Source organism: Carex rostrata, chromosome 32 (assembly GCF_964058835.1).
Source record: "Carex rostrata chromosome 32, lpCarRost1.2, whole genome shotgun sequence".
Classification (NCBI taxonomy): domain Eukaryota; kingdom Viridiplantae; phylum Streptophyta; class Magnoliopsida; order Poales; family Cyperaceae; genus Carex; species Carex rostrata.
The window spans coordinates 3,740,236-3,757,349 of record NC_135949.1 but is presented as its reverse complement, the minus strand read 5'-3'; the positions used below and the strand labels follow the sequence as shown (position 1 = coordinate 3,757,349).

Here is a 17,114-nt window from a genome sequence, read left to right as displayed (position 1 = left end):
AACCCCTGACATGAAAGATATTACACAATTTAGACCAAGGTTGCCTATCCTACAGTGGCAACATATGTAGGCCAATCACAACAATCAAATTGGAAAAGAAAAGGAAATAATATAATCCTACATATGGTAAGGAGTCTCCTCAAATATCTTTCAGACTAACAATTAGTGCTAATCAAATGAGATTGTCTGTTTTTGGCTATTATTTTTTTCCATCTTTTCCAACGTGTACCCAATGTTAGTGTTATATACTTTTATCAATATTTATATATATATCTGTTGACGGCATTTGCTGTCAGCTATAAATATATATACATATAGAGATGGGCTACGGTGAGTTGCGAAGTAAAACGCGTTTCTACTTCATGCCGTATTTTTATTTTGAAAATCCAAACGACCGATCCAAATAGTTAGATGTTTAATCCATATTGAAATGTGCTTGGAGACAAAATTTTATATTTTTTGGAATTTTTTTACTATTTATTAAGCATTTTTGAAAATTACTGTTTTGCTGTGAACAGTGAAAAACAGTAAAATTTTCTAGACCATCAGATCAGCGACTTTCAAAATTGCTTAATAAATAGTAAAAAAATTCCAAAAAATGTAAAATTTGTCTCTAAGCACATTTCAATATGAAGAACAAGATGAATGGTTCAGATCGACGTTTTGAACTTTAAAATCGCAAAATATGAGCGTGAAGTAAAATAGTCGCTTTACTTTGCAACTCACCGTAGCCCAGCTCTCTATATATACATACATACATACATATATATATAGAGATAGGCTAATGTGCTTCCATAAGCACTTGGCCCGAAGTGCTTCCACCCCATTTTCGATTTTTCAAAATCCAAAAAGTCGATCCGAACCGTTCATCTTGTTCTCTATATTAATATCTGCTTGGAGACCAAATTTTACATTTTTTGAAATTTTTTTGCTATTTATTAAGCCACTTTGAAAATCGCTGATCCAACGGTGGCTTGCCAAACAGTAAAATCAGGGGTTCACCGTTGGATCAGCGATTTTCAAAGTGGCTTAATAAATAGCGCAAAAATTCCAAAAAATGTAAAATTTGGTCTCCAAGCAGATATTAATATGGAGAATAAGATGAACGGTTCGGATGGACTTTTTGGATTTTGAAAAATCGAAAATGGGGTGGCAGCACTTCGGGCCAAGTGCTTATGGAAGCACATTAGCCTATCTCTCTATATATATATATATTAGTGCTATATATTGAAATAGCTGGTGCTTTACCAAATTACATTTGTTTCCATATAAAAACATTTTCAAATAAAATTATTTTAATTTTTTTTCCAATAAAAACATTTGATTCCACATAAAACCATTTTTTCCATCTTTTACGAGATGTCTGTCTAGCTTTCTTTCAAATAAAGATTATGATGAAATTATTTCAAATTAAAATTTGTTCGCCAAATATTCTAAGAAAATATTGCTACAACCTTAGGTTTCTATTGGGTGACAAAATAATTGTGAGTCCAACATCTTCCCTTGGGGAAAAATGATTGCAATATTTTTGTTTTGTGCTTTACAATTGTCAATTAATAATTTAATATTAACATGAGCCTTTTTAAGGAAGAAAACCTTTGAATATCATTTTCAATGAAGAAAACAAAAAATTATACACTGTCAAGTATAAGAGCACAAAATTAACAAAGTTAAATCGTTCATTTGGGCTTTACCTATATGGGATTTTTGATAAACCCAAGTGACAAATCCTTTGACATTTGAATGCATGGGAGCTCTCTGTCAACTAAAAACAAACATTTTAATAAATTTGCAAAAAAAATGAATAAACTGACCTTGTATAACACCAATTAGTGAACATGTGATTCCTTGGATGATCGCCAACAGTTTTTAACTCAAAACACTACAACTTAATATATGCAGGACAATAGTTAGCCTGCCATGAGATTTTAATTATGTAGACAAAACCTAAAATTTAATTGGTTCTTCTAAACGAACTGTAAATTATTTTCGGTTCTTTTAGTTAGGGAATATATATATAGAGAGAGAAGAGGGTTCAAATGGCTTCATTTTTTGTGTCTCCACCATGCCTCTACTTTTAAAAACTTTAATAACTCAAAATTTAAAATTTAAAAGTGAAAATAAAACCATTGGATATAATCTATGAGTAGAACTAGGGTGTTTTAAATGACGAATTCAAACCATTGAAATCCGCCTAACTTACAAGTGATGCGTCTACATGTGAAAATTTTAAACATTCGAATTAATTTAGATGATTTCTAGACGTTGATTTTTCAACTTATTGATTCACATAAAAACTAAATTGAAATGTGATAATGTTTTATGAGCACATAGAGAAAATAATATAAATCACATCTAACGGTTTTATTTTGACTAGTTTTTAAAAGTGGAGGCATGGTGGACAGGGGCGGAACCAGGACTTGAACTTGGGGGGGGGGGCGAGCTGCCGAAAGACGAAAGAACAACTGCATGGGGGGTGCCAATCGGTATGCATCTGTAAAAAACCACATAAAAATAACCACCCCAGTAAGCACTTCCGCCTTAGTTGGGGGGTGCCTGGCCCCCCCTTGCACCCCCCTGGTTCCGCCCCTGATGGTGGAGGCACAAAAAATGGAGAGTTCAAAGCCTCCATTTTTTGTGCCTCCACCATGCCTCCACTTTTAAAAACTAGTCAAAATAAAACCGTTAGATGTGATTTATATTATTTTCTCTATGTGCTCATAAAACATTATCACATTTCAATTTAGTTTTTATGTGAATCAATAAGTTGAAAAATCAACGTCTAGAAATTATCCACATTAGTACGCTTTTTACAAGCTCTTGATGACAACCAAAACAAAATTGAAATGCCATAATTTTTACACGTGCATAGATAAAATGATGTAGATTATATCCAACGGTTTTATTTTAATTTCTAAGTTTTAAATTTTGAGTTATTAAAGTTTTTTAAAAATGGAGGCATTGTGAAGGCACAAAAAATGGGGGCATTTGTACCCTCCTTATATATATATATATATATATATATATATGAGGATAGTTAAAATGCACTATCTTTTTGTGCTCCTAACGTGTACCCTCCTCTTATATCTTTATTTTCAATGTTCAAATAGTCGATTCGAACCTTCTAACGTGTTCTTCATATTAAAATGTGCTTGGAGACCAAATTTTACATTTTTTGAAAATTTTTTACTTTTTTTTCAGAATTTTTAATTAAACTAAACAATAAAAAAAAATTCAGCAAAGTGATGATTTTTAAAAATTCTGAAAAAATAGTAAAAAATTTCCAAAAAATATAAAATTTGGTCTCCAAGCACATTTTAATATGAAGAACACGTTGGAAGGTTTGAATTGACTATTTGAACTTTGAAAATAAAGATATGAGGAGAGAGTGCATGTTAGGAGCACAAAAGAGAGGGTGCATTTTAACCCTCCTCTCTCTCTATATATATGTGTAGTATGAGGTATTTTTGGTTCCTTTTGTTCAAGCAAATTTTCTACACAATTAATCAATTACCTTGTATTAATTTTTAGGGTAAATTTCACTGTAAGTCACTAAACTTTGTTATTTGTCACGAATTTGTCATTCAGGTTTGATTTGTCCCTTTTGAGTCACTTAACTTTGTTATTTGTTATAATCAAGTCCCTCTATTTTTTACATCCAAAATTTTAACGGAATATGCTAATTCTATTAGTATTTTGGATGGAATATGCTAATTCCGTTAATATTTTGGAGGGAATAAGTATATTCCGTTAATTTTTTGGATGGAATAGGAATATTCCGTTAAATTTTTGGATGAAAAAGTATAGAAGGATTTGATTGTGACAAATAACAAAGTTGAGTGACTTAAAAGGGACAAATCAAACTTGAGTGACTAATTCGTAACAAATAATAAAATTTAGTGACCTCCAGCGAAATTTACCCTAATTTTTATATTATTTATAAATAAAATTACTACATTTTTGTATACCTACTATATAATCTCTTGAGCCCAGTCCATCAACACGCTTTCTGAATTTACTCATTGTGATTTTGGAGCAAAGATCTTCTGTGATTCAATCTTTACAAAAGAAATATGCTGCGGGTGAATTGTAGAGAGAAACCGGGTCAAAAAGTTGATCACTACATAGATCTTTTACGATACCGTCATAGGAAACTAAAAATTGAGGAGCGAGGACTAGTGGGTCCCATGTACTTTCTGCACTCCTACAGCAACAGGGATCAGTTTGTGGCTGCATTTCTACAACTATTCGTGTTGAAGTTGATATTGAGTCGATTACTCATCCGCAGCATAATAATAATGCAGCTTTAGTGGCAAAATAGTTGCAATAAAGTTTTAAATGCTAAAAGGGATGCACTTCTTCACCAAGCCCTTGAAATTATATAACTTGTAGTATTTAAGTAGCGCATTCATTAGTATATCGTATATTTCATTACCCATGCATATATCGATTTGAGATAAATTTTCTTTAGAATATGAGATATGTTTCATTCAACTATTTCAGTAGTCAAATATTTTTTTGTGAATTAGACCCTTAAAATACATGTAATTGTGTTATATTGAATATAAAAAAAAGAATACATGTTTTTGTGCTATAATATTCCATCATATTATAGGAAATAACATATTTTCACAATAATTATATATATTTTTATATTACACTGATAAAATAGTAAAATAATCTTTGTTTGCTAGCCAGCAAAATTTATTCCTATTCTTTGTTGAGGAGGGTTCAAATGCATGCCTTCACTTTTTGTGCCTCCATTATGTCTCTATTTCTAAAATTTAAGAGTTAAATTAAAACTGTTAGATATGATCTACGTCATTTTATCTAATTAAGTGATATATGTGCATCCTCTTTTTTTAGCTAATTAATATTTTGAAAATGGATCAATTTCTTGTGTACCCTCAAGACTTCAATACAATTATGTTTACCCATAACTATTTCAATACTTTTTTTGTTTGTCCTTGCACTTAGCTCGCACACATTAAAATTTATATTTTCGATTATACCCCTCCTACGTTTCCTTCCTCTTTGACTCGGTAGAATTAATTAATGAATTAAATTTCCCTTGTTTAGAGAGCATATTGGATTTGTAATTTATATATTTGCTTCTGTCTCTGGCAGCGAATAACATTTTACAAAATATTTTGAAAAGGAGGTTAGGTTTTCTTGGTTGAATTGAATACATGTTTCTTTTGTGATTATTCTCATAAAATACTCCTGATAGTGTTATTGACGGTAATTTTAATTGAACAATTTTAAATCAGTCTTGCCACAATCACAAAATAGGCAACACTTTTTTAGATGAAATATATGCTTTATATATTGAGAAATGCTTGTTTGTCCTTAGGGGTGTCAATGGTACCTTTTTAGCCGTTTACCCGACCCGTATCGTATTCGATAAGGCGGGTATGGGTAAGTTTTTTTTTTCGTTAGTTTATTGGGTATGGGTATGGGTAAGAATTTTTTTTCGTTAAATAAATGGGTAAGAGTATGGGTAATGACTATTTCGTACCCGTTACCCTATAGGGTAATTATAAAATTCAAATATATATTCAATTCAATTTCCAACCCACTTAAATGTATATTTAATTCAATTTCTAACCCACTTAAATGTATATTCGTGTTTTTGAATTTTTATTATTTATAAAAAAATAATTTAGTTGGAATTGATTGCACATTTATTTTATTTTTTATTAGAAATGCAATTATATATGTGTTAAAATGAATGAGTTTTTGATGTTTAATTTGTAAAATATAATAAAACTAATTATTATACTAGTATTATCCGTTATTCACCCGCTACCGTTTCGTTACCCGATAATATTAACGGGTAAGGGTAAGGTAGGGTAAGATCAATTTTTAATGGATATGGGTAGGGTATGAATAAGATCAATTTTAATGGGTATGGGTATGAAAATGTCTCCACCGACCTGTACCGTACCCATTGACACCCCTATTTGTCCTTGGCCATTTTCTTCACAGACATTGAAAAGCTGATTCAACACCAAATATGAACAAGATACAAACATGAAAACAATAACATAAATAGGTGAGGAATGAGAGTAAATGATCGAGGCATGGCTCGATACCAGTAAATTCCAGTCTATAATGTGCACATGTAATGTAGTATCAGTTGGCCCTGTACTTAGCCGCAAATTCAACAATATTTTTATAAGAGCTTCCGTCTTCTCTCATTGCCTCTTGAGCCTTCTCTCTCCATTTCTTTGCATTCCTCCTGTACTCCTCACACCTCTCTCCTTCCATGACCTCACTTAAGCACCTTACAATCTCTTCTCTCTTCACCAACCCGCCACTCTTCGGTTTAACCCGTTTTCCAACCTCCCAAACCCCTTCAACATATTTCGCATTCATCGGTTGATCTGTCCACAGAGGCATCCCCACCATTGGCACGCCTAGCACGAGTGCCTCTACAGTTGAATTCCAACCGCAATGTGAAAAGAAGCACCCCACTGCTTGATGCGCCAACACCTCTAGTTGCGGGCTCCAAGAGACTATAACCCCTCTATCTTTCACTTTCTCAGCAAAATTTTCGGGTATTTTGTCGGCTTCTACTGACCTGACGACCCACAAAAACGGCTTTCCACAGTCGTGGAGTCCATATGCCAGTTCCTCCATCTGGGCCGGGTCTAGGCAGGCCATGCTACCAAAGGAGGTATACACAACCGATTGCGGTGGTTTTGAGTCGAGCCATGCAATGCAAGGGGTTATGGTTGGTGTGTAGAGGTGGAAACCATACGATGTGTCAGACGGGAGGTGGTTGTAGAGGTACGAAGACGGTACAGTTGGCCCTATTGTTTTACCGCGCCATTTTGACTCCATGTACTGTGCTTCTTGAAATTATACATGACATTGTTTTTGTGAAGCAAAACAGATGAAGCAATTCAATAATAAGTCAAGCAATTTAGAATTCATTGCTGACTTTTCATTGAATATTGCTTTGTAGCCAACTCATTGCTGACTTTTCAATTTTTAAGCAATTATTTGAAGAGCACAATTTCTCCTCCTCACAGCTGGTACAGTCAAGTAAAGATAAGTTTCACTTGATTTCTTCAATAAATTCATATTGTGTTGCAGACGATTTCTGAATATTTTGTTGATATATTGCTATATCTAGTCTGTTGGAAATAAAATCGAAAAACTCAAAATTTATATTTCAACCCATTGTTTTAATCATTAGATATATATCTCTTTTTTTATATATCTATTTATAATACTTGTGAACTTGAGGCTCAAACGAAAATTATTATTTCTGTTTTTCAGTTCCTTTTTTATTTAAAGTTTCAACACATAATAGTACACCTATTAGATTTAAAAATAATAATAAAAATAAATAATTAAGCCAAAGGCCGCATGACCTCTTCAATTAAAAACCTCATCCGATTAAATGTACATAACCAATTTTAATTCTAACAGAAGGCAATTAACTCTTCCAGGCTTCCCCTTGGTTCGCTGTCAATTATTTCTATGGTCTCCACTAACAAGTGATGATACCGAATTATCTTGGTTAGGATGAATTTTCTATGGTCGCGACTAATAAGCGACAATACCAAATTTCTATGGTGGCGACTAATACCTCTTCCCCTTGGTTAGGATGAATTTTCTATGGTCAAAGTTTTCTCCACACCACTTCTTCGCAGAACTCAAAATTCTGGTGCTCTTTACTCTACACACATTTCTCACATTCACCACTCAGATCTAAGGTTCTTTCCTAATAGCCTCTTCAAAGAAATCTACAGAGCAAAATGGCAGGGTATTTGATAACCTCTATGCTCTCTCTAGCCACCAATTTGCTCCCCTCAATTAGAGCCTCTGTGCTGGCTCCTTCTTCCTCTTCCTCAAATTCTAATAACTCCAAAAGGGGACGTGCTCGAGCTTTTGAGGAGGATCTGGAGAGGCTGATGCGAACTCTGGAGCGGATCAAGGCCACACTGTACGATGCTGAGGAGAGGGAGATCAGAGACCGTTCTGTAAAGCTATGGCTCAAGGAGCTGAAGAAGGTCGCTTATAATGCCGTGGATGTGCTCAGCGAGTACCGGTATGAGGTCACCCGTGTCCAACTAGAGGCAAGAAAGGCTTCTGAAGCTCCAGGTTCTCACAAGACAGAGAAGATGGAGGTTAGTACCTCATGCATATAGATATTAAAAATTATCTTACTTGTGCAAGTGTTATTATTCTTCTTGTGTGGTACTAAAACTTAATAGAGGATGCTTCAATTTTTTATTTATTTTTTAGCTAGATTGGTATCCACCTATGGGTGAAAATGGAGTCGACTGGATAAGGATCTGGATAATTCTTTGATGAGAGAAATAGTATCCGGATACGGATAGCGCTGGCAATGAGCTGGCTCGGTCCGAGCTAGACCAAGCTCATAGCTCGCTCATTTTAATAACGAGCGAGTCATGAGCGAACCAACATTCGAATTCAAGCTGAAAAAGTGGCTCGTGGCTCGTTTTTTTGACAATAAACAAGCCGAGCCAGCTTGCAAAAGCTCGTGGACTGAAAGTCCAGATGTATTAGATAATGTAATAAAAAGTTAACTACCATAAATTAAGTTTATAATTAAATTCTTACGTACTAAAATACTAAATCTTTAATTTCATACCAACATAGTTTTCAAAATAAATTCATATATACTAAATTCGCGTAAATTTATATCATTTCACAAATTCATATTTGAACCGAACTGGCTTGCCAGTGAGATAGAACCCAGCTCAAACTTGTTAATTTTGAATTGAGTCCATTAACGAATGAGTTATTAACAAACAAGTTAAATTGCAAGTCATGAGCGGTCCACAAGATTTGTTGCTACCCCTAGATACAGATAGAGGTGCTTAAACGGATCGGATAACTGCATGTATCCGAATCAAATTTTCCAACCCATTCTATCTCCGATATCTTAGTGCATAACGATTACAAATCGGACAAGGCTTATATATTAACCATATTTATTTTCCGTTATGATTGTGGGACTAAAGCTATATCTGAAGCATCCGGACAACAGACCTAGCCAGCGCATCTATTTCGCTGCTTTATGAGGCTCGTACTTCGAGCAAGGCTTTGACTAGCTTGACGTCTTTGACTCGTTTATTTAATTTTAGACGAAAAGGCTGCTGCTGCCATATATATATATTATTATAAAGGCAGTTAGCCATCTAGCTTCGCTTTGAATATATATATATTTTTTATATAAATTTCTGTTAATAATTGTCTCCATTTTAAATCCAGCCGGCATTCAATTATATTTTTTATTTTAATTTGATATTTCCATAAATTTTAATTACAAATTTAAATAAACTAACTTAAGTTGTTCATTCATTTTCATATTTGAATTTTGTTAATTAATATTTGTATCTTAAAGTTTAAATAATTCAATTATCCGACAATTATTTGTTTCATATCCGTATTCGAATCCGTATTCGTAAATTATCCGCTCCGTATCCGTATCCGTTTAAGACGGATTTGGTTTTGAATTTTGATATCCGTTTATTATCTGTATTCATATTCGTATCTACTCATTATCTGACGGATGCAGATATAGTATCAACATTATCCGCTCTGAACCCGCTCCGTTTTCACCCCTATTAATCCACCGGAATGTATGGTCACTTGTTATATTATCAGCTTTTCCAATCTAACATCAGAGTGGTCACATAATATAATAAATTTCTCATCTAATTATCATTTTTAAGTTAACAAATTATGAATTTTAGCATACTTATATAATATATACATTTCTTTTTGGACAGCACATTGTGCAAATTCCCGATGGCATGATTGATCGGCTTAAAAAAATAAGAAGTCGATTTGACGAAATTGCGAATGATCGTGAGGCTCTTCATTTAAGGGAGAGTGACGGGGTGAGACGTCTGAACAATAAAATTTTACAACCCCCAACGGGTCACATGGTAGATGAGGCAGGCATTTTTGGGAGAGATGATGAAATAGAGGAGGTAATCAATTTGTTACTATCTGAAAAAGAAAAGCCATTTTTGGTCATTTCAATTATTGGAAAAGGTGGCCTCGGAAAAACCACCATTGCCCAACTAGTCTACAAAGAGATGAGGGTAACCCAGTGCTTTAATTTATTTGGGTGGGTATGTGTCTCTGAAGAATTTGATGTTGTGAGACTCACTAAAGCAATCATTGAATCAGTCCCCAAAGACAAGAACGATTCCAAAGACGAGAACGATTCCAAAGCCAAGAACGGTTTGAGTGAGTGCAGTTCATTACAAGAGGAGCTTGCAAATTCTGTGAAGGGAAAAACAATACTGCTTGTTTTAGATGACGTGTGGAACGAGAATCAAAGTCTTTGGGAGTTGTTCCAGGTTCCCTTTAAAGAAGCAAAGCTGGTTAGAATTCTCGTGACAACAAGAAATAAAAAGGTTGCAGATGTCATGCAAACAACGACCTGTTTTAGTCCAACTAGCATGCCTGAAGATTCGTGCTGGCAGTTGTTTCAGCATTATGCATTTTGTGGTACAAGTGACACTATGCCACCACACTTGGTAAATATGGGAAAGGATATTATGAGGAAGTGTGGTGGGTTGCCATTGGCCGTGAAGTCGATTGCAAGCCTCCTTAGGCACGAAACAGATGAAGAAAGGTGGATAGAGATTCTAGAAAATGATCTTTGGGAGTCCAATCCATCAAATGATATATTCCCAGCACTTCAGATTAGTTATGCTCATCTACCTGCCCACCTTAAGCCGTGTTTTTTATTGTGCTCAATGTACCCAAAAGATTACATATTAGAAAAGATGCATTTGATAGAGTTATGGATCTCTCATGGCTACATTGAGTCCAAGGGCCAAAGAAGAATCACATATATTGGTGTTGAATATTATGAGGAGTTAAAACAGAGGTCCTTTGTTGATGATTTTTCACGGGGATCTGAAGAACGTTGTAAGTTGCATGATATAATCCATGATCTTGCTCGACTTAATTCTGAGAATGAACATTATTCGGTGGAGATCAATCAACCACTTGATATTCAAAAGCAAAACGTTCCGCAAGAAGCATGTCATTTATATGTAGGTGGTTTCTCTGGATATGTAAATCAAGTTCTCCAACAATATCTGGTGGGTTTAAGAACCCTTTCTATCTATGTAAGAGGATGCTATGGAGATTTAGAGCACGAGTATTGTATAAACAATACCAAGGAAATGGATCTAAATTCAAGGTTGTCGGAAAGTACTAAAAAATGTTCCATATATTTTCAAATATGTAACCTCACAAAATTTGAAGCACTCAGGGTATTGGAATTGAAAGGGGATTATTTGAGAAGAATTCCTAATTCCATTTCCGAGTTGAGACATCTAGCTCATCTTGATATTAAGTGTCCATATCTTGAAACATTGCCATTATCCATTGGCCTCCTTTACAATCTACAAACTTTAATTATTGAACAATATAATTCATTGGATTATCTCCCGCATGGGCTTGTTAATTTTCCAGCAATAAAGACAATGAAAGCATGGGTGAACGTTATAAATGTAGCTTGGTTAAAGGATATGACGGACCTTGAAGGAAATCTCACTATTTATGGAGTGAGTAATTTAAAAGATGCCCAGCGTGCTAACATGAGAAATAAGTGCAAACTTGAAGCTTTTTATATAAACTGTAATCCTGATTGGGTTGACCCTCTGAAATCAATGCTGGGAATAATTCTCATACCAGAAATAGGTTTCCATGATGCCGATTTTTCTTGGTTAGAATCCCTCCAGCCACATCCTAACCTCAGAAAACTTGGAGTAGGATTTTATTCTTCTGCCACAGTGCCAGGATGGATATGTGATCCATGTTCCTTGCAATCAATTCAAGAAATCTTGTTAGATAACTGTGACAAGATTCAATCTCTTCCATTCAACAATCTTCACACTCTCAAGTACCTCGTCATTCGTGATTGTCATGGTTTCCAATTTCTACAGCTAGAGCAGCTGTCCTCCCATCTTGAAAAATTGAAGATTTCTGGTTGTCGTTGCCTTGAGTTGATTACTGGACTAGGGAATCTGGATATGTTGGCTACATTAAAAATTTCCCAGTGTGAAGTCCTGAAATCAATAATAATGGATGGACTACAATTGGTGGAATCTACTGAGCCAATTGGTGATTCCTCTCATGGAAAGCCACATATCGGCCGACAGAGCATTTCAACACTTACAAGGTTGAAAATCTTGTTAGATAAATGTGACAAGGTTCAATCTCTTCCATTCAACAATCTTCACACTCTCAAGCACCTCGTCATTCGTGATTGTCATGGTTTCCGAGTTCTACAGCTAGAGCAGTTGTCCTCCCAGCTTGAGAAATTGAAGATTTCTGGTTGTCGCTGCCTTGATTTGATTTCTGGACTAGGGAATCTAGATATGTTGGCTATACTAAAAATTTCCCGGTGTGAAGTCCTGAAATCAATAACAGTGGATGGACTACAATTGGTGGAATCTACTGAGCCAATTAGTGATTCCTCTCATGGAAAGCCACATATCGGCCGACAGAGCATTTCAACACTTACAAGGTTGAAAATCTTGTTAGATAAATGTGACCAGATTGCATCTCTTCTATTCAACAATCTTCACACTCTCAAGCACCTCGTCATTCGTGCTTGTCGTGGTTTCCGAGTTCTACAGCTGGAGCAGATGTCCTCCCAGCTTGAGAAATTGAAGATTTCTGATTGTTACTGCCTTGAGTTGATTACTGGACTAGGGAATCTGGATAAGTTGGCTACACTGAAAATTTCCTGGTGTACAGTCCTGAAATCAATAACAATGGATGGACTACAGTTGGTGGAATCCACTGAGCCAATTGGTGATTCCTCTCATGGAAAGCCACATATCGGCCGACATAGCATTTTAACACTTGCAAGGTTGGAAATCGAACACTGTAAATTGCTCTGTGTTCTGCCAGATGGATTGATTCCAATTGAGACTACCCTGACATTAAAATTGCGGGTGACAGAGCCATTCATTCCTTATGTCTGTGTTCTTCACTGCGGTTGCACTGACATTGAAATTGGGGATCTACATAAATCAAATCAGGTTCATAAATTTTCCTATTATTATAATAATTATTATTTTAATATTTAGATTTTAGGCCACTGAACTTTTTTGCTTTTATGTAACCATAAGCATTGGTAGGATTTGTTGACTAATCAAGCTACAAAATTACCTGTTTCGACAAATAAACATTTCATATTTATATTACTTGTTTGTTGCTGCTACAAAATTAAGCTCTTGTCCAACTTTTTTTGCAGCGATCTATTCGATGATGTCTTGCTTTGCCCCACAAGAAACATTTAGGAGTCTCCTCGAAGACCCTTGATAGAAATAAATTTACTATTTTATTTATTATATGTTTTGTAATACACAAATAATTTCCTTTTTTCATGGGGATTCATTTTCATTGATTTTTTTTTCTCTACTAACTTTTTCTTCAAATATTCGCCTATTAAAGAATGATTAAGTCAATTTTTGTATTACCCAATTTTTTGTCGTTATCCTTATCTCTACTATTTTTCTTTTCTTTAGCCAATATATTTGTGTAGTGTATGGTAATTAACAGTATTAATTAAAACGAACCTTTTGAAGAAACAAAACCTACTAAGCCAGTCCTTTTTGAGTGGAAAACAAATCTTTGGTCCAGTTTTTGTTATCGCACTCCACAATTTTCACATCTTATCTATAGCAACTTCTCAAGTTTGTAGTTTTGGCTGCACCATTTCTACATTTTTGTAGAACAACCCCTGCCACGAAAGATATTACACAATTTAGAACAAGGTTGCCTATCCTACAGTGGCAACATCTATAGGCCAATCACAACAATCAAATTGGAAAAGAAAAGGAAAATAATCTAATCCTACATATGGTGAGAGTCTCCTCAAATATCTTTCAGACTAACAATTAGTGCTAATCAAATGAGATTGTTTGTTTTGGTTATTATCTTTTCCAAGATGTGTCCTATATTAGTGTTATATATTGAAATAGCTGGTGCTTTACCAAATTACATTTGTTTCCATATAAAAACATTTTCAAATAAAATTATTTCAATTTTTTTTCCAATAAAAACATTTGATTCCACATAAAAGCATTTTTTCCATCTTTTACGAGATGTCTGTCTAACTTTCTTTCAAATAAAAATTATGAAATTAATTAAAATTTGTTCGCCAAATATTCTAAGAAAATATTGCTAGCTACAACCTTAGGTTTCTATTGGGTGACAAAATCATTGTGAGTCCAACATCTTCCCTTGGGGAAAAATGATTGCAATATTTTTTTTTTGTGCTTTACAATTGTCAATTAATATTAATATGAGCCTTTTCAAGGAAGAAAACATATGAAGACGATCATTTTCAATGAAGAAAACAAAAAATTATACACTGTCAAGTATAAGAACACAAAATTAACAAAGTTAAATTGTTCATTTGGGCTTTACCTATATTGGATTTTCGATAACCCAAGTGACAAATCCTTTGACAATTGAATGCATGGGAGCTTTCTGTCAATTAAAAACAAACATTTTAAATTTGCAAAAAAATGACTAAACTGACCTTATATAACACCAATTAATGAACATGTGATTCCATGAGATTTCAATTAATATAGGCAGGACAATAGATAGCCTGCCATGAGATTTCAATTAATATAGGCAGGATAAATTTTCTTTAGAATAGGAGATATGTTTCATTCAACTATTACAGTAGTCAAATTTTTTTGTGAATTAATTAGGCCCTTAAAATACATGTAATTGTGTTATATATATTGAATATAAAAAATAATAAATATTTTTGTGCTATGATATTCCATCATATTATAGGAAAGAACATATTTTCACAATAATTACATTTTTTTTATATTACACTGATAAAATAGTAAAATAATCTCCGTTTGCTAGCCAGCAAAATTTATTCCTATTCTTTGTTTTACCTACATAATTTTGTACATAGCTATGCTTTATTATTTTTATTAGATTTGAACAAAATTTATTGATACATAGAGTATTTGATACTAATTAAAAAAATTGGAAGTTTATTTCTTTTATTTGTAGTTCTTCATTTCGAATTTTTTTTTTATCAGTTGTTCAATATGATCAAAGCATGCAGAGAATACAAAAGATATAAGTGATATGTGCGCATCCTTTTTTTTAGCTAAGTAATATTTTGAAAATGGGTCAATTTCTTGTGTACCCTCAAAACTTCAATACATTATATTTACCCTTAACTCTTTCAATATTTTTTTGTTTGTCCTTGCACTTAGCACACATTAAAATTTATATTTTCGATTATAGCCCTCCTACATTTCCTTCCTCTTTGACTCGTATTTTGTTACTTGATTCTTTGTGAGATTTCCACACAATCCCGGTATAATAAAAAAATTTCTTCAAATTAAATCCTACTGCATTTGAATACCATGCACCAACCATCTGATTATGCTAGCAACAAGTATCACCCTCAAAAGCAATATATAGTTAATATAAATTCATATACATCATTAATAAGTTCAGAAAAAACACACCTCAGCATCATTTGTATATATTAAATATTACACCCCGAGACAACCCGCCACGTATTATTTACACGTAAGACGTATGCATATCACATACATTATCAATAACATCCATAAATGTCACAGTAATTTTGCAATATAAAAGACTTACAACAATGATCACGATAGATATGGTTGAAAATACGACAACAACCATGCCTGTTCAAGTGTATCAAATTTACTGAAAATAAACATACAAAATTAAAAATGACCATAAATGACATTTAATCAAAACATGGATAATTCCGCTTGCTCTTACTCATGATCTTTGCTTAGGCGTCTCTTCTTCATTACCTCCGCTTGTTGGCCTTCCGATCCACATCCCTTCTATTCGTCCTCATTTCCGGCCTCATCATTTTCTGGAACACACGTAAAGGTAGAATGGGTGAGAGATTGAATAGTCTCTCACTACGGGATTTAGTTCCAGTCCCGGAGTTTATCAAATTCACTTATTAACACAAACAAGATATTAAAATTATGTCCTCACATGCTATCTTACTAATGCATATTTAAAACACACACACACACTTCTTTATTTATCTTTTCAGTTTTTAACTGTCTCACCAGGGAGACTCAACCTCTACTAGATCTTGGTCGTGCCACTAGATGAGGACTCGAACCACCGCTATATCTTGTTTGCCTCACCAGGGGGACTCGAATCACCCTAGCTATTGGCGTCTCACTAGGGGGACTCGAACCACCACTAGTTCAATTGTACTCTCACTGAACTGAGACTCGAACCACCGCAAGATAAGTGAAATAATTTTAAATAAAAAATAATTTCGAGACATATTTTAAAATAATCATATTATTTAATTTAGATATGTTATTGAAATATCTAAAATTAGAGGTTAATTTGGAAAAAAAAAATATAAATAGAACAAAATAAAAATTAAGACAACAACAAAAGTAATAGTTATGACTTATGAATAGTAAAAGTTTGTTTTATCGGAGTTCCACACCTAACTTTTGACCGGACAAACCGAATTAATCATGAATTATTAATGTTAATTTTAATTGGTTCAAGTGTTGCATTAGAAATAATAAAAGAAAAACAAATATGACTATGTATAATTTGTTTAATACAGTCTAATTTCTTTCTTATGCTGATATATATCTTTCTCATTCACACAGGCGCATATATAAATGAACAGAAGTCATCATCAAAATTATATAAATATGTGCATTGTTTAATCTTGATAAATTAAGTATATAAAGGAACATGCACATATTGCACCCAACACAAACACAACACAAACGAAACGAATAATTGTCGGATAACCAAGTCATGCACTTTAAGATACAAAAAAAGTGACTTGTTGTTGTCTTGAAATAATGACTAAAACTAATTTAGCAGAGACTAAAATCATACTATATTCACGGACTAAAGTCTTGAATGGAAAAGAATGAAGAATGAATAATAAAGAAATGGAGATAAAAAGAAAAGAAAATTGTGTTATTATAGCACCATCACTAGCAAAAAAGAGATTAAATTGAAAATCATATTGTATTATCATTTATACCACAATCAAGACTAAAATGAATATGAGATAA

At 33.6% G+C, this 17,114-nt stretch overlaps 1 protein-coding gene and 1 pseudogene across 2 annotated transcripts; one reads left to right on the top strand and one right to left on the bottom strand.

The window, feature by feature from the left end:
* Positions 1–5,987: 5,987 nt before the first annotated feature.
* On the bottom strand, positions 5,988–6,892 carry LOC144547868 (UDP-glycosyltransferase 74E2 pseudogene; annotated as a pseudogene). The gene has a single exon (XR_013509164.1). The product of XR_013509164.1 is annotated as a UDP-glycosyltransferase 74E2 pseudogene (transcript).
* An 896-nt stretch (positions 6,893–7,788) lies between these two features.
* On the top strand, positions 7,789–13,503 carry LOC144547713 (putative disease resistance protein RGA3). The gene is made up of 3 exons (XM_078296413.1): positions 7,789–8,141; positions 9,774–13,058; positions 13,274–13,503. Exons 1-3 carry the CDS (start codon positions 7,794–7,796, stop codon positions 13,286–13,288), a joined length of 3,648 nt encoding a protein of 1,215 aa, XP_078152539.1. The 5' UTR covers positions 7,789–7,793; the 3' UTR covers positions 13,289–13,503.
* Positions 13,504–17,114: the final 3,611 nt, after the last annotated feature.